The sequence below is a fragment of the Sarcophilus harrisii genome, chromosome X (genome assembly GCF_902635505.1).
Source record: "Sarcophilus harrisii chromosome X, mSarHar1.11, whole genome shotgun sequence".
Taxonomy (NCBI): Eukaryota; Metazoa; Chordata; class Mammalia; order Dasyuromorphia; family Dasyuridae; genus Sarcophilus; species Sarcophilus harrisii.
Window position 1 is genome coordinate 70,009,503 of NC_045432.1, and position 21,422 is coordinate 70,030,924.

The following is a 21,422-nucleotide window of genomic DNA, read 5'->3' on the forward strand; positions in this document are numbered from 1 at the left end:
CTGTCCCAAGTTACCTGAACTAGTCTGCTGGCCTTTTCCCCGTGGAGATCCCAGGACCGTCTCAAGCCAGCATGTCATCTTTCACCTAAAACCCACTTTTTCTAACTTCCTTACCCCTCTTGAGGGTACCCCCATCCTTTTTAGTCACCCAATTCACAACTTCAGAACCATCCTGAAGTCCCTGGTCTCACTCCCACTCATCTGTTTTTCTCCACTGGTATGACCACATCCCATCTAGCCCAGATTATCAACATGCGCTGCATCTCCCTGCTCCTGGCCCTTCCCTCTCTCGTCCTCTGCCACACAGTGGCCAGAGAGAGATTGGGCCAGAACACTTATGCCAAAGTGTCAATGGCTGAAAAAGACCATCTTCTTGGCTTTTAAAGTCCTGCTCAAACTGTCTCTGACTTAGCTTTCCAGAGGGACTCCGTGTTGCTCCCCATTCCCATCAAACTGGTCCCAATCCAGCTACAACATTCCCAGCACTGGGCCTTTGCGCTGGCTGTCCCTCATACCTAGAAAGCTCTCGCTGCCTCTCTTCTAGGGTCAGCCCAAGTGTCACCTCCAACACAGAGCCCTCTGCAGATGCCCTTCTTGTTGCTTCTCTCGGGTGAGATGTAAACACCTTGGAAGCAGAGAGCCAGCTACCGGGTCTCTGTGCCCTCAAGTCTGCTATGAGGTAATAAATGCCTCTCTTTAAATTGATGGAAATCATCCCGAGTCTTTATCCTTCCCTCATCAATATGTAAGTCATTCATATTTGACACACAGACCCGTTACTAACTAAATAATCTGTGCACGTTGGGATACGTGATGCCCTCAGCGGAGGGCTGGCCTAAGCAAGTTTGATGACACTTACAGGGAAGGTGTTTGCCCAAAGACCATCTACTTTAAGTTTGCTGCCCAAATGGAAGGAACCTCCCTTTTCCACCCCTGATACGCATGCACACGGCACAGCCAATTGAGTCAAATATTAAGAGGGGAGATCTTACGAACTTGAGAGCTTTCTTTAAGGAAAGCCACGGTCCCCAAGACCCAGAACAACAGGAGACGGCACATTTCTGACAGCGAGGGACCCAAAAGCATACTGCAGACAGCCTTAAGCAACAGCGTCTGAGGACCCTTGAAGAAGAAACTTGCAATATCTGGTGACAATGGTCTTGCCCACATCCCATCCTCTCCTCGCTCACACGGTCTGGACTACAGTGGCGACTTCATAACTAGTGCATTCTTTCTCTCTCTCTCTCTCCTGTCAGCAGCCCATCCTCCACACAGAGCTGTGAAAATGATTTTTCCAAAGCATGTATGGATGACCATACATGAATTTGTGGAGAGTACAGGAAAAAAAGATGCCCGTGGTACACGGGAGGAGTCGTGGTGTAGGGAGGCAAGTATGGTGGCCATAAGGACAAAAAGCAAAGAGCAACGGCAGCTTTGAGGACTTTTGCCAGCTTGATTATAAAAGAACTTCCTTTATGAAAAAGATGACTTATCCTTCTCTTTTCCATCTTGGAATCCATTCCTTTTCTAGAGCATGCAAAGGGACAAGGTGGGGAAAGAAGCATCACTGGCCGGCAGTAGAACTAATGTCACTCAAACTGCCACCTGCTCCAATGGATCGTGGGGAATGAGAGAAGAAGAAGAAAAATTCCACCGAGTCAGCTGCATTCTTGTGCTGCACTTTAATAAAACGTCATAAGGAAGAGCTCATAAGCTTCCCCTTGGACTTGCAGCTGGCATTTGCAATGGTAGCCCTGGGAAGGAATCAGTACTGACTCCCATCGGGCACCTTTGGAGAGGGGCCAAACAGAGACTTCTCCCCTTACCCTGTATGTGCTCTGTCGAATCAGGGACTTGGGGTTGAAGTGCCCAGTGAAGGCTGATGGCAGGAAATGCCTTGACGCAGGAGCTGGTGCTAGTCTCCTGGGACTGTCTTATTTTTTTTTAAGGAATCAGATTGGATTGTAAAATGATGGGAATTCAACTGGACATCAACACGTTTACTGCAGGCTCAGCAGCCGTTCCATATCATTAGGGAAAGGAGGCAAGGGGTAAGGGGCCCACTTTGATGTCACTTTCATTCTTTTAAAGGACAAATGCATTCACTGATGAGAAAGAAATGGATGCTATAAAAGTCTCCAATTCATTATCGTATGTGTTTCTTGTTCGCTTTTGGAGAAAAGAAATTTAACTTCTTTTGTACTATTAACATACATTCAGAATTGGCAGCATGAAATCTGGAAGGGTCTTTGAAAGCCACCAGTAATGAGAGAAGAGGTTAGAAGATCTGAGGAGGCAAAGGTTGGGTGGTTTAGGAGGTGGGGTCATTGGGACCTCTCCTCCACCCTGTTCTGTTAAACATTTTGAACCAGGACTTGAATGAAAGCAAATGTAGCATACTTCTGCAATCTAGGGATAACACAGGGGCAAGGAGTCACTCACCTACTGGGTGGGTGAATCTGGAACATAAAAACATCTAGAACCATGAGCAAATCTCATACAAACAAATGGCAGGGGGGTAAAGAAGTTCACAAAATCTGCCAGAGAATAGGGAAGTCTATTGAGATGCAGATGTCCCCGACAAAAGCTCTAGGGATGAATGCGGGGATAGAATTCAGCAGCCAAAAACAGTGGCTCTGATGTTGGGCTGCAATAACAGGATGTGCCATTGAGAGGTAGATGAGGAAATGGGGACCCAGACTGGGCAGGGCCTTGCTCAGGATTAGTAGCAGTCAACATTCTAAGCCTGGTTCTCCACCTGAAGCAGCCCACGCTTTATTCATGCTGGAAGCCCCATGTTTTAAAGAAAGAAACTGACAGGTTGAAGCATGCTCAAAGAAGGGCACTGACAGTGACAGGGGGAACACCTTTCAAGGATGGCTGTAAAACCTGAGGGAAAAAGAAGGCTCAGCATGGGTTGTGGCGGGGGGGGGGGGGGGGGGGGGGGGGGGGGGGGGGGGGGGGGGGGGATGTTAAGAGAGAACTTAGCCACAAAACAATAACAACCTAGGAGGAAATAGTAGCAGCCAGAGGTGCCACTAGTATACACTGGAGGTGTTCACATGAAGGCTGCCTGACAACTTGGGGCTGCAATTTCAGATCCAGACAGCTACCTGGCGGTCCTCGAGGTCCCTTCTAACTGCAAGTCTCTGAGATTCTCTCCCTATGGCAGTCCTCACTCCCAGCACAGGTGGTTTGAGTTGCTGTGCTGTCTTTTTATGAAGACAAAGAACACGACCTTAACTATCTGGGTGTAAAAGGGCATGCTCGTTGCACGGGGACTGTCAGGGTGGAAATTCCGGGCTGCTTTTATTTCTGCCCCTTTTTGTCAGTGGCTTTGTTCTACAAAGTGTTTTCTTTGCCCATTGTACATTAGTAACTTTAAAGATGAGTGGATCTAGCAGAGGGCCAAAACTGAGCTTGGTCCCCCTTCAACTGCTAAAGGAGGCTTCCTGTCTTGAGTGTTACTTGGAAAAAGGAAAACACAGATATATACCGGGAACTAAAGAGTAATAGAAATAGCCTAGTCACCGCATCCTTGGAGTTCATTAAACAATCATCATTTAGTAAATGCCTACTGTATGCCTGATGAGCCGGGCTTGAGGGCGATGCAGATAAACGTGACACAAGACAGGTAAATGAACTACTGTCAGTCTTGGACTTGCCTCTCGCTCTTCATTTCTTCTGCACAGTGATTTGTTTTAAGGAGAAGCGCTGTTCATCGTCCCTCCTGGTTTAAAACAAATCAGGAATTCATGCCCTAAATGTTTCGTTAGTCAGAATAATTAAGTCGATTGGGGTCTGGGAGTGGTGGAAGCAAAATAATGGGGTCATTGAAGCATTTAGCTCTAATGGGAACCTGAATTCATTCAGATATTAAATCTAATAATTGTTATACATCCCTATATATAGTCTCGTGGAACAAAGTCACAGTAAAGATTTCAAGAAACAGTTTCAATATCATGGTCCAATGGGACTTGACTGGGTTGTTGTTGTTTTTGTTGTTTTGTTTTTTAACAGGAAAACAGCAAGGGGTTTTGGAGGGAGACAATTGTGGTTTTGTAGTTCAATTTCATTCTGTGTGTGTGTTGTGTGTGCATGTATGTACCCACATGTATTTCAGGGATGGGGAAGCTGTATTTTTTACATCCCCATCACTGTCTTCCAAGGAGGAGCCCTGCATGATAAGAAATACGCACAGTCAAGAAAAACAAATCTCCGCATCGGCCACACGGAAGGATTCCCACATTGTCCCATATCGCTGTTTCGTTACCCTCTTTCCAAGTCTTGATTGGGCACTGTTTGGCTCGGCATTCTTTCTCTTCACATTATTTTTCAGGCAGAATTTGGATAAGTTGTTTTCTTGGTTCTTTCCCTTCGTGTTCCTCAATTCTTATAATGCAGGCAAATCCCATTACATTCATCTATGGCAATGTATTCAGTCATTTTCCAACTGATGACCACTTTTGCTTCAAAGAAAAATGCTCCCATAAATATCTTTAGACCTAGGAATCCTTGATCTCCTTGGGGTACACAAGGCAAATAATATCACTAACTGGGTCAAAGACGTCGTACTATTTGAGTGATGTTCTGTGGACACATTGAAATTGTTTTCCAGAATGGTTAAAAAAAAGTTCCCGGCACACTAATGAGCTTGCCATTCCCCAATGCTAAGCCTAATAACACTTTGGATCACCTTTGCTGATCTGACTGTTGGGAGGTGTTTTGATTTGCGTTTCTCTTATTATTGATTCAGAGCATTTTCATGTGGTTGTTAATAGCTTGCATTTCTTTATTTGGGAGAATTGTTTGTTTAGAACCTTTGGAGATTAGCTCTTCTCCATTTGTATAGCTTGGATATATACATTTTTTCAGGAAAGGAATGCCATGAAGATCTTTTTTTCCTCCCAAATTAAAGATTTCCCCTGGGATTCTATCTGCATTTCCTTTACTTAGGTAGAAAAGCTTTTCATCTATTGGTATGTAATCTAAATTGTTCATTCTGTCTTTTATCACCATCTCGAATACCTTGACCTCCAATTTTGGAAACCTTTATATTCAGCTGATATAGCCTATTGGAATTTATTCTGATATTTGCCAGTAAGTATTAGTCTATGCCTATTTTTTGCTAAATAAGGAGTCCTTACCATAGTACTTAGTGCCCTTGGGTTTAACAAATACTATATTTTTGTATTCAAATGCTCCTAGGTCTTCTTTACCTTATCTGATTTATTTTCTGTATGACCTTTTTTTTTTTTCCCCTGAGGCTATTGGGGTTAGGTGACTTGCCCAAGGTCACACAGTTAGGAAGTGTTAAGTGTCAGAGATCAGATTGGAACTCGGGTCCTCCCCACTTCAGGGCTGGTGCTCTATCCACTGTACTACCTAGCTGTCCTTATCTCAAACTGTGGGGTGGGAAGGCAAATGGGGTCATGTAACTGCATGGGGTGATAAGGAAGTTAAAATTGATTCTCAGGAAATGGTTTATTTGTATCCCTATGTACCGATATATATATCTGAGATAATGGTACACCCTATATACCTGGAAAGCTCGAGAGGCCCTGGATAGAAGAGTCCAAAAGCAGGAGGTTCTGGGCTCCTTTCTTTTCCCCAATATCTCCCTAGAGATCCTCATCCTTTTTGTTCCTCCAGGTGAATTTTTTCTTAATCTCCAAAATCATGTCGTGTTAGTCTAATCCCATACACACCAATGTTGTTACATGAACCTTGCCCAACCATGAACATTGATACCTCTCGAGTTATTTAGGTCATATTCATGTAGCTCCTATATGCACTTTGATAAATGATCCACTGCCAGATTTATTTGGACAATTTGTAGTTATTTTGAATGGGATTATCTCTTTGTTTTCCCTGCTACTTCCTGAAAACATTGTTTCAGTATTCTGCCTTAATTCACATGCCAGCCAAGACATCCCCCCGGGGATGTTCGTCTGGTCCTTTCTGAAGGGAAGGACAAACAATGAGAATCATTTCAGCGGCCTATCCAGGATTTTTAGGTAACTCATGTCATCTACAAATAGAAAGATTCTGAGGATGGCTTTTTTCTTTTAAAATGAATTAAATGAAGGACACTGTTCCCAGATGACTGATAGAAAAGCCTTACTGACTCTGGCAGAGAGAGGAGGAAGAGGAGGATTTTCACTTTTTTGTCACTTGTGACCAAATTTGTGTTTCATAGTCTGGCATATATAACAAAGATAGTCATATATTTGAGCATTATGTGTGTGTATTGGATGTATATGTGTGCATTGTTAGATCTCTAAACTGCACTGTTTTGGGACACTCTCTATGTGTGAAGAAGAAAAGCTATTATGCGAAAGGGTGATGTCCACCAAACTTAGAGGCAGAAGGACAAGAGAAGAGATGCTATTAAAGACATATGCAGAGATCTAGGACTCCAGTAGATGTTTTCAAGTCTAGAGATCTAGCGTCTCATCATTTCTCTTCGTTAAGATCCAGCTAAAGATCTTTCACCTGGTGGCAAGCAAATTGGTCTTATGATCTAAATATAGACCCCATTAAAGAGGGTAAATGTATTTTTCACCTCATGTGCAAAAAACTCAACCCCAGAACAATACAGATTTGCGAGTGAATTCCTGCAGACGTTCAAAGAGAAATTAATTGCAACATTACAGAAACTGTTTGCCAAAATAACAAAAAAAGGGATTCTACCAGATCCCTTCTAAGATACAGATATCATCTTGAAACCTGATCCAGCGAGAGAGAGAGAACAGAAGGAAAAAAAGCTGTGAGCCAATATCCTTAATGAATATGATGTAAAAACATTGTCCAAAAGGCTAAAACTTTTAAAAGAGGATACGATGTTAGGCACTTGGAGTCATATCAGGAATTCAGGGATGGTTCAATCTAAGAAAAATTCTAAATACAATATTTACAAGATTATATCAATTTGACAAAACTCAACATCCTTTTCTGTTAAGGGGAGGAAAGACCCCCCACTAAAAAGTGCAAGTACCTTTCCTTAATATGATAAGCTATTTGAAATATGTATTTGAAATCAAGAGCCACCATTTTATGTAACTGAGATAAATTAAAGGCCTTTTCTCCAAAATGAAGGATATAAAGCAAGGATGTCTATAGTGACCAGTTTCATTTGATGGTAGCACTAGGATGCTAATTACCACAACCTGAGAAGTAAATATTGAGGGAATTATCAAAAGCAAAGAGGGAAGCATTATTGTTTGTTTGTTTGTTTTACAGGTGATGAGATGGTATATTTGAAGAGTTAGCTGACAGTTAAGTAAAATGATAACTCAGAGTTGCAGGATATAAAATAAACCCCTAGAAAGAGTAATTGAAAATAACTACAGATTGTATCAAATATTTGGCAGTATATCCCAGAAGGCAAACAGTAACTACAGAAACACAATTATAAATCACCCCGTACAGAAATAGAAAGCCTTAAGCAATTGGACAAATTTTAATTGCTCACAGCAAGGCTCTCATAACCTAGGATGCAGGGAAATGACTCCTTTGGAGAAGGGAGCAGGCGAACCTGCCTAGATGAAGCAGCATGAGGCAGATCAGTCGATCTTCCACCACTGTCATGTCCACTGTCTCTCTTCTGATTCCTGTGAAAGGCCTGGAAACTCAGGTGTTTGGGGAATGACAGTGTCTCCAGCCAAACTCCTGGAAAGCAATCTCTGTGGAGAGACAGCTTGGTAACTGCTTCTGCAGATACCATGGCTGTGGCCCTTAAAGACTCAGAAAAGAATGTTCTTGGCACTATCACGTGATTCAACATCACAAAATATGTGAATCCATCAATAGCAAGGGCATGAAAGAGCAGGAGTTACAATCTGACCTGTAGCTAAAACCTTCCATATGCATTCAAATGTGAGCTCCTTGAGAGCGACAATTCTATGTCCATGTTTTAGTAAGCACTCGATAAACACTTATTTCATTCAATCAATCAAATTGTTTTCCTTAATTCATTGCCATTCTAAATGACATAGAGATTACTTTATAGAGCTAGAACATAATAAGGTAATGATCTGAAGTGTCAATGGGCCAAGAAGTTCAAGAAAAATAACGGGGAAATGAAATGGGAAGGCAAGAGGCCTAGCAGTACTAGATCTTAAACTCGACTACAAAGCAGTCATCAAAACTCTTTAGTATTAGTTTTAAAACAAGTGAAAAATTGATCAGTGCACCAGATGAGGTGCATAAGACCCAAGAAATGAACCTGAGCAGCAAATCATCTGATAAACTTCAAGTCCTCCACTCCCATGGTAAGAGCTCACTATTTGATAAGAGTGAAAAGTAGCCCAGCAGAAGTTAAATTTAGATCGAGAGCCCACACCGGATACTCAGAGAAGCTCCAACTGGAAATCCAGTTGGATTTAGACCACATTAAAACAAATTAGCACAATAAGCAAAGAAAACTTTTTTGCTTCTATAGATAAGGAGATAGGTTCCTAACCAATCAAGATGATGAAATGTAAATTGTCCAAGTTTTTGCACCCACAAAACTAATTTGAAGGAAGACTGTTAACTGGGGGAAAAATCTTCTCAGGTCTCATATCTGAATTATACAGTTAACTACTTCCCCAATATCAGCTCCCCAGTGATTAAAGAAAGAATTCCCATCAATCTAAAACCTTACAAAAGATACTATTCCACATCACTCACTAATTATTGGGAAAAAAGGCAAACTAAAACAACTCTGAGGTCTTGCCTCATGCTGATTCGATGACAAATATTGGAGGAACTACAGAAAAACAGGCACCTTAATGCACTATTGATGGAGCTGTGAATCAGTCTGGTAATTCTGCAAAGCAATTTGGAATTATCTATCCCCTCTGACCCAATAATAGCACCAGTAGGCTCTCTAGCTCAGAGGGATAAAAGAAAAGGATTCATATATACAGACATATTTATAGCAGCTCTTTTTGTTGTAGCAAAGAATTGGAAACTCATCAGGATGGGGGAGGGAAGGCAAGGGAAATGGAAAAACAAATTATGGCATATGAGCATTGTAGAATGTTATCCCGCCATAAGAAATGAGAAAGGAATGCTTTTCAAGAAATTACGAAGATGTGGATGAAGTGATGCACAATGAAATGAGCAGAACCAAGAGAATAATCTGTACAGTAACAGCCCACTGGAAAGAAAAGCCAAACAATCTCAATTGCCCGAAAGGCCATGAATTCAAGAAGTAGAGTGAGACAGATATGTTGGGGTATGGATGACAGGGGACTTCCCTCTGTTTGACTAAGCGTGATTATTACAAAGGTTGGAGAACACAGAGCAGTCTACATAAGGTTGTTAGAAGAAAAAAAGTCACCGAAACACTTTTCTTTAATGCACAAAAGAGAAAAGAAAGGCAGTTCAAAAGATAAGGAGATAAACAGGACAGCTTTCAGTAGTTACATGTTGAATGTAGTATGTCCCAGAAAGGGGGGGAGGGAACTACATGTAACAGATTAATGACTTCATGTAGAATCCTTTTTCCTTTCTGCTTTGTAATGTCAAAATGCTCATTTTACTTGATCGCTGTCAAGTTCAGAATTAAAAAAAATCCACAATGACATTTTGTTTAAAGGCCAAACGTGCTTTGCATTGGGCCTAAAGGTAATCAACAGCAGACTTTTTATGTGGTTGAAATACTAAATAATAGATTGTTTTCCCCTGTGAGTCATATTTTTGACTGAATTCCAAAAGTACAGTCTCTCTGAAGTCCACTTATCAATTATGTAAATGATAGTCATCGAAAATCTCTGGAGATTGGTTCTGCATGTTTGGGAACTATCTTGTTTCTAGAAGATAAAAGGTAGCGTAGAGATTTTTGACATTTGAAGCTTAATATGGATGAAGTTTTAGTGCCTTAAAGCTATGTTATTATGCCATGTGTTTTTCCTTTTATCATGGATCTCTATCTCCTTAAAGTTACCATAATTGAGTTTGTTTGAATGAACCTCAATATTATTAGACTTGCAACTCTAAGGGTCCTAATAGAGGGAAGGATCAGAGAAAAGTGAGGGAATCGTACTGCAGCAGCTTGAGAAAATATCATTTCTTTTTCTCCTGGCACAGCAGAGTTGATGCTGATAACAAGCCCCTGAATTAATAAATCCATTGCAACTATCAAGACTCTCTCTTAATAATCAAGCTAACGATGAACACGAAGATGAAAAGAGCAAAGACGGTCACCGTGCAGATGTTTCCTCCATTCCCTAGTCCAGGGAAACTGCCCACACTTGACCCTGGGCAATTTCCACATGAAATCAATTCTACTATCACAATTTTCCGTGTGAAAGCATGCGAGTACCTAGACCATGGTTCCAATTGGAAAGACATTTAGGAGTATATTTAGTTATCATTTCATGTGCTTAACTCCTATTACAGTTAATGGGAGTTGTATGTCTATAGTCACTGTAGTCTGTGAAGTCCTTTAATATTATTGCTTTCCATTACCGTCCTTATTAAAATAAGTTCCATCTCTTCTGCTGGCCTAAGACACCGCCATAATGCGAGTATTCATTTTTCCTTGGGTGGATTTCTTTGCACGTAATGAAGGGGATCGATTACCCAGTACTACCTGTTTCTAGTTTCAAAGTATAACTGTGTCATTGAGATGAGAATTGCCCTGGAATTGTTTAATATATCATGAGGGCTTCCTTCCCTATATCACCCCCTCATTGTCTCTGAGATGACTTCTCCTTCTGAGTAGGGATACTTTGAATTAGATGTTTTTCTGGCATCTCATTTCCTCAACTGCATGCAGAATCGGGTATACTATTGATCTCACTCTCACCCACCTGATTATGTGTTTTACCCCCAGAAAGGAAGTTTCTCTCTGACCACACTTCCTAACTGTCCGATGAGTTTCCGTGTCTCGATCCCGCAAAGTGACTCTTTGATCTTTTTTGTAATCATTGGCCATTTGCCATCTCAGGTCCCATTCCGGTTATGCTGAACCCTCCTGGAGGAAGGGGCACAAGCACGCTAATTTGGCCCACTACTGCTCTGTATCATTCAGTCTGAACTGGGCCCTCACTACTGCATGACGGTCCTTTGATCAGTCCCTAGATAGAGGGAGAGATATAAAATAGGTATACAAATCAAACATGTATCAGTAATCAATCATAATTGTATGACCCCACTATGTGGGGGTCATGAACCACAGTTTAAGAAGCTGGGCCGGATAAAGAATGAAATTATTAATAAATTAGAGGAACACAGGATAGTTAACCTCTCAGACCTGTGGAAGGGGAAGGACTTTATGACCAAAGAAGAACTAGAGATCATTACTGATCACAAAATAGAAAATTTCGACTATACCAAACTAAAAAGTTTTTGTACAAACAAAACTAATGCAGACAAGATTAGAAGGGAAGCAATAAACTGGGAAAATATTTTTACAGTCAAAGGTTCTGATAAAGGCCTCATTTCCAAAATATATAGAGAATTAACTCTAATTTATAAAAAATCAAGCCATTCTCCAATTGAAAAATGGTCAAAGGATATGAACAGACAATTCTCAGATGAAGAAATTGAAACTATTTCTAGTCATATGAAAAGATGCTCCAAGTCATTATTAATCAGAGAAATGCAAATTAAGACAACTCTAAGATACCACTACACACCTGTCAGATTGGCTAAGATGACAGGAAAAAATAATGATGATTGTTGGAGGGGATGCGGGAAAACTGGGACATTGATGCATTGTTGGTGGAGTTGTGAACGAATCCAACCATTTTGGAGAGTAGTTTGGAACTATGCTCAAAAAGTTATCAAACTGTGCATACCCTTTGATCCAGCAGTGTTACTACTGGGATTATATCCCAAAGAGATTATAAAGAAGGGAAAGGGACCTGTATGTGCACGAATGTTTGTGGCAGCCCTTTTTGTAGTGGCTAGAAACTGGAAACTGAATGGATGTCCATCAGTTGGAGAATGGCTGAATAAATTGTGGTATATGAATATTATGGAATATTACTGTTCTGTAAGAAATGACCAACAGGATGATTTCAGAAAGGCCTGGAGAGACTTACACGAACTGATGCTGAGTGAAATGAGCAGGACCAGGAGATCATTATATACTTCAACAACAATACTATATGATGACCAGTTCTGATGGACCTGGCCATCCTCAGCAACGAGATCAACCAAATCATTTCCAATGGAGCAGTAATGAACTGAACCAGCTACGCCCAGAGGAAAGAACTCTGGGTGATGACTAAAAACCATTACATTGAATTCCCAATCCCTATATTTATGCCCACCTGCATTTTGGATTTCCTTCACAAGCTAATTGTACAATATTTCAGAGCCTGATTCTTTTTGTACAGCAAAATAACGGTTTGATCATGTATACTTATTGTGTATCTAATTTATATTTTAATATATTTAACACCTACTGGTCATCCTGCTATCTGGGGGAGGGGGTGGGGGGTAAGAGGTGAAAAATTGGAACAAGAGGTTTGGCAATTGTTAATGCTGTAAAGTTACCCATACATATAACCTGTAAATAAAAGGCTATTAAATTAAAAAAAAAAAAAGAAAAAAAAGAAGAAGCTGGGCCGGAATCCACTTCCTGGCATGCTTTCTCAATGGCTATCCAACCAAAACCTCTTTTCCCCATCCTACTGTACAAAGGGCTCCTGCCTTACTGAGAAAATGGAGACTCACTATCAAAAGTTCCCATTCCTGCTCTTCCTCTGCTTCAATTTCTGACAAAGTGATGGCTCTTCTTCTAGTCACATCCATCTTTCCTGGCAATCTGTCACAGTCTATTCCCTCTCCTCAAAGTATCCCTTTCACAGCTAAAAGCTCTCTCCTCTGGACATTGGAGGTCATAGCAGAACCCAGATTTTCCTGACTTGCAAGCCCAGCGCTTCCTCTACCATGGTGTTCTATGACTGCCTCTTATCTGTATGCTACCACTAGCTATCACAGCTTTGTATTCAGCCCGATCCTACCCTTTACCCCTCACTTTTCTCTCTCTCTACTAACAGAGCCACGGTTCTAATTAAGGCCTTCATCATGTCCCCTGTGTACCGATGGCAATCTCCCGCTGTTCTACTGGCTTCTAATCCACCCTCCAGCCGTGATGGTTATAGCAGCTTCTGGCCTCGCCCTTCATCATTCACCTTCACTACAATCGCACCCAGACCATATGGGTGTAACATTAAGACAGCATACTTCCCCAAAAGACTTGTCCCTTGCAATTTTCAGGGTTAAGAAGGACAGCTACTAGACAAATCTGCCCATATCTCTCCGAACCAGAAACTCCTGAAACCTTGCCATTTAAAGCTCTTCACTTATTGGCCATCCAATCAAAATGGCCTACTTGCTGGTCTTTGACCTTGCATTTCATCTTCCCCTCCTGTCCCTGGCATTTACTGGTTCCCTTCTTCTCCACCCCTTAGTTTGTAGAACCCTCTCTGTCCTCTTTGGCAGACAGGAAGATAACCTCTGTCTGCCTCAGTTTTCTCCTGGAGCTAAATGACACACAGGGTCACACAGCTAGCAGATATCTGAGGCCCAGTGCCCTATCTACTGTCCACCAGGGCCACAGAAACCGTCTCCCTGCTCTTCTGTAGAGACACAGGTGATACGATAAATACAACAGGCGAAATATAGCGTATTTTACCCATGTCAAGAATGCCAACTCCCCTCCCACTCATCACGGTCAAATCGTGTCTTTCCCAAATCATACCGTTACCTCAGATCAGAAGGTGACAAAGGATGGCCCAGCCAATTGCCCCGTTCTAACACTTCCCTTGCCTGTCCCCACCTGGCACTGTAAAGTACCAGACTTAGCTTTGGTCCCTTCCCAAGAGGCTAGAACGTGAAGATACTACATTTCTCACAGTGCGGCTATGTTTAAGGAGGTGCCCTTGGCTTCCCCATGCCCCACTGTAGGAGGAAGTCCCCAAACCATCACCTCCAGCACCATCCTTGGGGCTCAGGTAGCCATGAGGATGCCCCTCTGCCACAGCTTTAGGACAGAACACTTCCATCGCAGGAGCCCACTAGAAGTGGGAATGCTTCTGTCGTGATCTCATTGGCTTCGAGGGGCCAAAAGGAAGAGAAAAGAACCTCCCGAGCTGATCTTTCCGGCCAAGTGGTGCGATCTAAGTTAGCGGTCATTTTATCTGTGAACGTCATTTCTACACTTATGGTTGTTATGCTTGTTGGAAAATGACATCGGTATTAATGGCATCTTTCAAAGAATCACCGAGTTCCCCATTACTCAGCTGTGTCTCTTTGTAAAGAAAGTCCACTCAGCCAAACCCACTGGGCCTTTCAGAGTAACCCGGGCCTCAAGAAGCCTGGCAATTCAATGATTCCAACACGGTGCTAATGAGCCCAAGGTCAGGAGAGCCAGTTAGCTGTCCTCTGTTCTGCAAATCAAGGAGCTAGAATCAATCCAGAGGTGCTCCCGGCCAACCTTACTAGGAGACAGACATAATGCCCAATGTCATCGGATCTTCATTAGCCAGCTCCCATCCCAGAAGGATACAGTCTCCAAAGTCCAGCTCCCAAAGAAGCCTGACCTAATGTTTGAGTGTTCACTCTGCATTATAACCCCAATCGCACGTGATTTGCCGTGTAACCATCACTAAAGCGGAGATAATAGGGTAGAAGGAAACAGGCTTACCTCCTGGGGATGTTGTGTGAATTAACAAATTAATAAGTATAAAGTGTTAGCCTGTACAGAAGTACTGCTGGTGGGCATTATTTCTAGGGACCTAGTCCCATTCTCAGTATGCTAGGCTTATGTCAGAAAAGGACATTCCCCTGCATCAATTGTATGTAACTTGGGTATAAAACAGAGGTGATAATAACATAGTAATCGTCATCAAAATGCAGTTTTCCATGAAAGCAAAAACTATTTTCGGTGACTCTGGGTACTAGAAAACTTTGGTCTTCCCATGATAGTCAGAGGGGAGGGATATTCATTTTTCGTCCCCATGATGACCACATAAGTTACCTAATCTGTTCCAGTCACACAGCCGGGCAAAAGCTAGCTAGCAGGTCTGAGGGATACAGAGGTCAAGGGCCAAAGGCCTAAACCCATTCCTGCTAGGCTCTCTCAGGCTCACCTTCTAGTGCAGCTGAGAAAGAAAATGCAAATATGTCAAATCAAAAGACTTTCCCACAAAAGGTACTAACCATCCCTGGAGCCTTTTGCACTAACAACTCTGCCAGTGAATCTGCTGTCACCTCTCCTTTCTTTTATCTCTCTGACTTCTCTTACCCCAAAAATCATTTTATTGCTGATTACAGAACTATAGGACTCAGCCCAGCAGCCGTGTTGCTTTTATGGGCCGTGTTAACCTACATGATTATTTGAAGTGATTTTTTTCAGATATGTCTGAAAAACCTCTTGCTCTTATGGAATAGCCAGGCTGTAATGCTTACGGAGGTTGTGTTCTCTGTCTTACAGATAACAGACGGGCACCTTTAGAAAGGTCACGTTCCCGCCACAATGGAGCCATCGCATCTGCGTGAGTCCCGTGGCCAAAGACCTCGGAGAGTGGCGACAGAAACCGAGCGGCATTTTGAACAGAGTTTGGCATGGACTTATATGGCCAAGAAGAAAGTGAATAAAATACAAATTCTGTGTCTCTGTAAATCTACTGCTAAATCTCAAAGCCCCTTGATTGTACTAATAGAAACACAATTACCAGAATCAGCAATGCGGGTGTTCTGTGTAAGGACTTGCATTGAGAGTGTATTCACAGGTGGTCTGCTGAGGAGGGACAGGTAAGAAAATAAAGAGAGGCAGTGCTGGATAGAGAAGAGGAAAAGTGAACCTGAGGTCCCATGCCTAGAAGAGCAAAACCAGGGCCTCTCAGTGGGCCTGATTACACGGCTTAAAAGAGGCCACCGGAACACTTGCGGAACTCACGTCATTTAGATTCTGGTCTCCAGGGCAATCGGATGGATTCCCGTGCTTTGGCTGAAATTCAACTTTTCGTCGTCAGCCTAGAGTTTTGCTACTGCTTCAAAAATCATGCCCAATTTTGATGGAATCATCTCCGGAGGGTGTCTTCAAGTTGATTTAAAGGGGCTCTTTTCTAATTGTGCACTTGTCTATGTATACTTTCTACAGATACTTCATACGGCTATTTTTGAGAAAAAGCACCTCACGTTTCCCTGTTTCTGCTAAGGAAGAGTCTCAAAATTCTACTATCATGACTTACGTCTTAGAGACAAAAAGGATCCTGCCCACCCTCCTCATTCCAGGGCCATCTTCTTCCTTGCTCCCTGACCATGCCATGTGGAACACTGAGAGTACCAGCTAAGTCTAAGGCAGTGGGAGAGCCTTTCCTTGTGCTCCCCAGCCTCCAGGGGAGCCCTCCATTTGTTTAGAGAGAAGTACTCCCAGTTCCTCATTTCCTCACCTTGATCACTTCAAACCAGCATGCATGAAACCTGGCCCAGAGTCCCGAGCTGGCTGGTGGGGAACATCCAACAGATACCTATCAGAGGTCTCTCGTGTGACCATTTTAACATCTGGTCATCAAAGGAGGAGGGCCTCACTGTTATTCTGACCACAAAATGACCCACGGCTTCTTGGCTTTAGGGGGGGAAATCCTCTCTTCTGTTCTCATTAGGGTCCCCAGAACAGAAGAGCTATGTTCTGTGGAGTTGCTTCGTTCTCCTGGGGGCTGGAGAGATAATGGGCCGAGTCTCACCAGTGGAACCAGTGCGATCCTCAGCATTTCCAGTAATGGCAGGATTTCCTTTTGCTGGAGGCACTTGGGGAATGCTGAATCTTACAGCTCTAAAAGCCTTACTTTTAACCTTACCTACAGTCTGCCTGGTAACCAAGGCAAACAGAGGAGCCTAAAAGGAAGGTCAGTGTGCATTGTCATCAATAGCGCCCTTCTCCACCTCCCCTTGGCTGCCATACTCTACCGCTTAAATCAAAATCGGTCCTCTCTCCTCAGATGTGGTCACTGCTCTCACAATCCCAAAGGAACCTGGCTCTCCAAGTCAGCTGCCTAAAAGTTCTCATTCTTCTTAGTCTTCTTCCAATCACAGACTAAAATAGAAATTCCCATTGTAAAAACAAATGCCAAGAGAAAGAGAACGGATCCCTCTTTCTCCCCTCAGGAGACTAGACTTGCGTGTTATGGTTTAGGCTCCATTTGGAAAATGTATGGCGGGACGTTTTTGGCATCTGGTTACAGAACTCCATCCTGGAAGTTACCTGGTCATCACAGGAGACTTCTGAAAGTGGAAAGGCCCGGATGTTTGCCTGTAATGACACCCGAATTCTAAGAGTGAGGAAAATAACATCAGCCATGGGTCAAAAGAAGCACTTCATCAACTCGAGAACCATCCAACCAAGTGAAGCGTTTGTAGAAGGGACTCCACAGAGGCTGCCTTCTCTCTTCTTTCAGCTTTGCCTTGTATGGCCTGGGACTGGGAAAGGCCGTGGCAGAGGCGCACTTGCAGCAGCATCTTGAGATGCCTATTTTGTACAACTCTGTCCCTCTTTTTACCTTGTGATTTTCACAACCATATCAGTTTTCTGGTTGATAATAGAACATTCTCCTAATTCATGTAAACAGACAGTGCCTGTGTTGTAGACTTCAGCGAGCCTTTCTGAAATTCCACGCTGGGACTGCTTTGGGCCTCGGATAGCTTTTCTGGCTGTTGGGGTAGGGGGCGGGGGGGGGGGGAGGAGATTTTGCTATGGAATCGAGTTTGTGAAGTTAGGAGAGCAGTGGCCGTGTGTCGATCACCTTTTTAAGATGTGAACTTGCCTTATTTTCTAGTATTCAAAAGATGAATCAAAGAACCATTATTGATAGATTCTATATTTGTATTCCAAGCAATCCCAAATGCCTTTTTTCCAAGAACGACAAATCTTTTAGGGCCTTTTGTGAAGTTCAAGTGAAATGGTTTACAAAGCGTTGTTTCTAAACTTCCTAGGGATCCCACTCCCACCAATTGCTGCCAATGCTCAGATCAACAAAATCATATGAGAAAAATTTCCTCCCGAAAACAGGGACCCACTGAGCATAGAGTCTGATGCTGCTGAAATCGGATGGTTAGTCTATTGCTGTTAAAACTGCAGACCCCATTTATACAGAAAACTGCCCCGAACCCTTCTACTGTTTGCTAGTCTCTGCATAGAAATCAAGTTTAACTTTTTCTAATTCCTTCTTGGTACTCAAGCCAAACCGGGGTCGTGGCTAAACACTCCTCCCCCATCATGGTCCGCACATACCACTTTGCATGTTTGGATGTGGAATGCGCGCTCTTGGCCGTGCCCAAGTCTGCCCCCTTCTGATCATCCAGTCCAAAACCACTCGACTCGGATTGGATTTTCCCTCTTGTGTGTTGGAACCACCCCTATTTCTCCTTCTGTGGGCTACAGTAGAGCCACCAACTACCTCTGCAATCGAGGAGTTCTTTGCAAGCTGATTCTCAAGGCTGGGAAGCCCCCCGGCCGTGCCGACTTGCTGGCGGCAGAGCTGCCCAGTCACAGTATTTCGATATCCGTAAGCTACCGCATGGGCAGATGCTTTCATTTCAGCTATGAATAAAAACTGCGTCCAGTCAATGACATGAATAGCTTGGGGGGGGGGGGAACAACCTTTATGTGATAATACACACTTACTATTCAATAAAGTCGACTATGATACACGCCGACTCGTGTACATTTCTGTGTTCATCTAGATGCGTGCCCCCGTCCTCATGATCCCCTTTGACACATATGCTCCATCCCTCAAACTCACTTAAAAGGACAAATAGCTGGGAGTCTTCACTGGGTGTAAGATACACAAAAGCCTCAGTGACAGGACAGGGAGAAAGGTCTCTGTTTAAAGTTTGGGGCGGACAATTCTTTAAAATCAGAGAAGAGTGGGAGGAGAACTGGAAGCTGACTCTGCCTTCTGCACTTATGTTGGTAGGCCTCATCCATGTGTCAGAGAGAGGGAAGATGAAGCAGAGAGGAGACAAGAAATTGGCTCAGAGGGGCTGGGGAAAATCTCAACAGGTCTGCCGGCCCGAGAGAGTATCCTCTGACCAAACGGGGGATGCCCAAAGTGAAGGGCCTGTATTTGGAGAGGATGATGGGATTTTCCCTTGCATTCACAAAGTAAGTCAGCAGGGCACTGAAGGAGAACAGAAGCACATGATTCTAGGCCATATCAGAGGACTCTGCCTTTAGGGAATTACTTTGTCAGTAATATAGCACTCATATTTAAAAAGAAACACTTAAAAAACAAATAAACACATTTATATGTAAATGCGGCCCTGGAGCTGGAGATGGAAGAGGGACTTACATCTCCAAGGAGAGGCCATGGAGCTCTCCTCTTTTGAGGACAGGATTAGAGGTTGGCCTCCTGTCCCTTTTCATTCCAACTTTAACTCTGCTATCAGAGGAAATGGGCTTTAGGGGCAAAGTGCAAGGGGTGGTGGATATTCAAGAGAAGGTTAAGGAAACCCATTTTCTAGAAGCCTTTCGAATCGGCCTATGAGCATCCCCACAGAGGATAACCTGATTGGGCTAGACAGGCCTGAGCTGGGAGAAGGAAAGTCCCTTTGAGGCCTTAGGTTCTCTTTAGGACCTTGCTCCCAGCAGATGCTTGTGGAAAAAGGAAGGAGAACCACCTAGGATTCGGGACCGTTTTTTTTTTTTTTTTTTTTTCCTTTTTCCTTAGGGCTAAGATAGCCTGGATCTTTACTAGGGAGGCTGAAAAAAGCCAACAGTGAGTCCCTGTAACAATACTGCTGCCAAAGTTAAGAAGCCTGGAAAAGGAAATATATTCAATTGAAGTAACAGATTATGAGAAAACGCCATCCAGAGAAGCCATTGCCAACAACATTTACTTGACCTGTCGGCAAGTGCATGTCTTTGGTGGGAAGTGGGATGGGTTGGGGGGAGGCCTCCAGAGAGGATCCCGTGGACCCCTCTGGGCTCCGGTGGTTTCCTGTCAGGCCAGTGCTAGTCTCACCCGTTTCTTCCCATCTCTGGGCAGTCACTGTACCATGATGTAATTCTGCCTACTTCCTGCGATGTCACCATGCTCATCTTCCCACTTCCATTTCCTCAGTGTGAATTCTTTCACACTTTCCAGTCCCTGGTACAGGCTCTATTCCTCCCTACTTCCTCTTGCCTTAGGCTCACAGTCTGCTGTGCTAGGCCTCCCCTGCCCCCCACTTGCCATTGCCTCTGCACTTGAGCCATTCATCTATTTAGACCAGAAAAGACCCTAGAGGCCATCAAGTCCAAACCTCCCCCCTCTATTTTACCTATAAGGAAATGAAGAGCACCACATGGTTTGCTCAGGACACCTCAGGATATAAATTATTTTGCAAATCTTAAGTACTATATAAATGACAGTTATTGTCATTATTGTTATTATCTTTCTGTAGTCTCAGAAACTTACTGACCCTGAGACCTTTGGCCAATTCTATTTCCAGGGGGATTAAATGAGATCGAATTTGTAAAGCCCTCAGCACCTTGCTTGACACATAGTAGGTGCTATATTAGTATCTCATTGTAGAATTCAATGGACCAATCCAGCTTTGGTTTACAGCCTTCATGTTTCTTCCCCTGACCCTCCCCCCCCCCCATCCCAAATGAAAGAATCGAGGCCTGAAGGTGGGCGTGTTCATATTTGAACCATCTCCCAGTATGGGATTTCACTGTGGAGCAATGGAATCCCTCCATTTTGTGCCATTTTGCCCTTTTCAAAGCACTTGTGCATCCATCATCTCATTAGTACCATCAAGTCACAAAGAATGTTGCCAGGGAAAAAGAGGACATGGCGAATAATGGAAAGCTAATGCCCTGCTCTGAGGTCAGTTGGTGGAGCCAGAGCTGGGAGCGGGCACAGCCCTCACCTCCCAGATGGCAAGGAACACTCTCCTCCAAGTATCCTGGTCCAGGGAGAGCCCACCCGCTCCCTCCCCCCCACCTCTGGAAGTGTAAATAGCAAAGCTGACTGGTAAATATTCCCATCCTCCTGGCAAATGTCTTAGGGGCCAAATCCCTGAAAGGCCACTTGACAGGTGGAAAAGCTGCCTTCCCACTCAAAGTCATCACAGGGTGGACTCCCCGGGCAGAGGCCAAATGGGTCTTCCCCAGAGTAAGTAGGGAAAGTGCTTTCCGATTCAGCCGTTGGCATCAGCTCCCTTTCTTTTACTGTTTCCTGGCGGGTGGTGGAACTGGGCTCCCGGACGATCCCTCCCCATTGGCGGGGAAAGCCTGGCCTTTCTCCTTTGCTGACCAGCCTCCTATCCCCACCCCTTGCCGGGTTTCAAATGCTCCCTTATCATTCCATCATACTCGGGCCCTATTGGGGAACCACAGGTGCCCTCCCACTGCATCTGGGAGCCAGATGGCCAAGGGACTCCAAAGGATCTCCTTTTCTCATTTTCCTTTAGGTTCTTTCCAAAGGACA

At 43.6% G+C, this 21,422-nt stretch overlaps 1 protein-coding gene across 1 annotated transcript in view; it reads left to right on the forward strand.

Annotated features, from left to right (window-relative positions):
- Positions 1 to 18,680, forward strand: part of DIAPH2 (diaphanous related formin 2) — an 868,850-nt gene extending 850,170 nt beyond the window's left edge. The window contains exon 27 of the mRNA XM_031944530.1: positions 15,440 to 18,680. Coding sequence (XP_031800390.1) covers positions 15,440 to 15,504 — 65 coding nt within the window. The 3' untranslated portion in view covers positions 15,505 to 18,680. The remainder of the gene's footprint in view (positions 1 to 15,439) is intronic.
- The last annotated feature ends 2,742 nt before the right edge of the window (positions 18,681 to 21,422 follow it).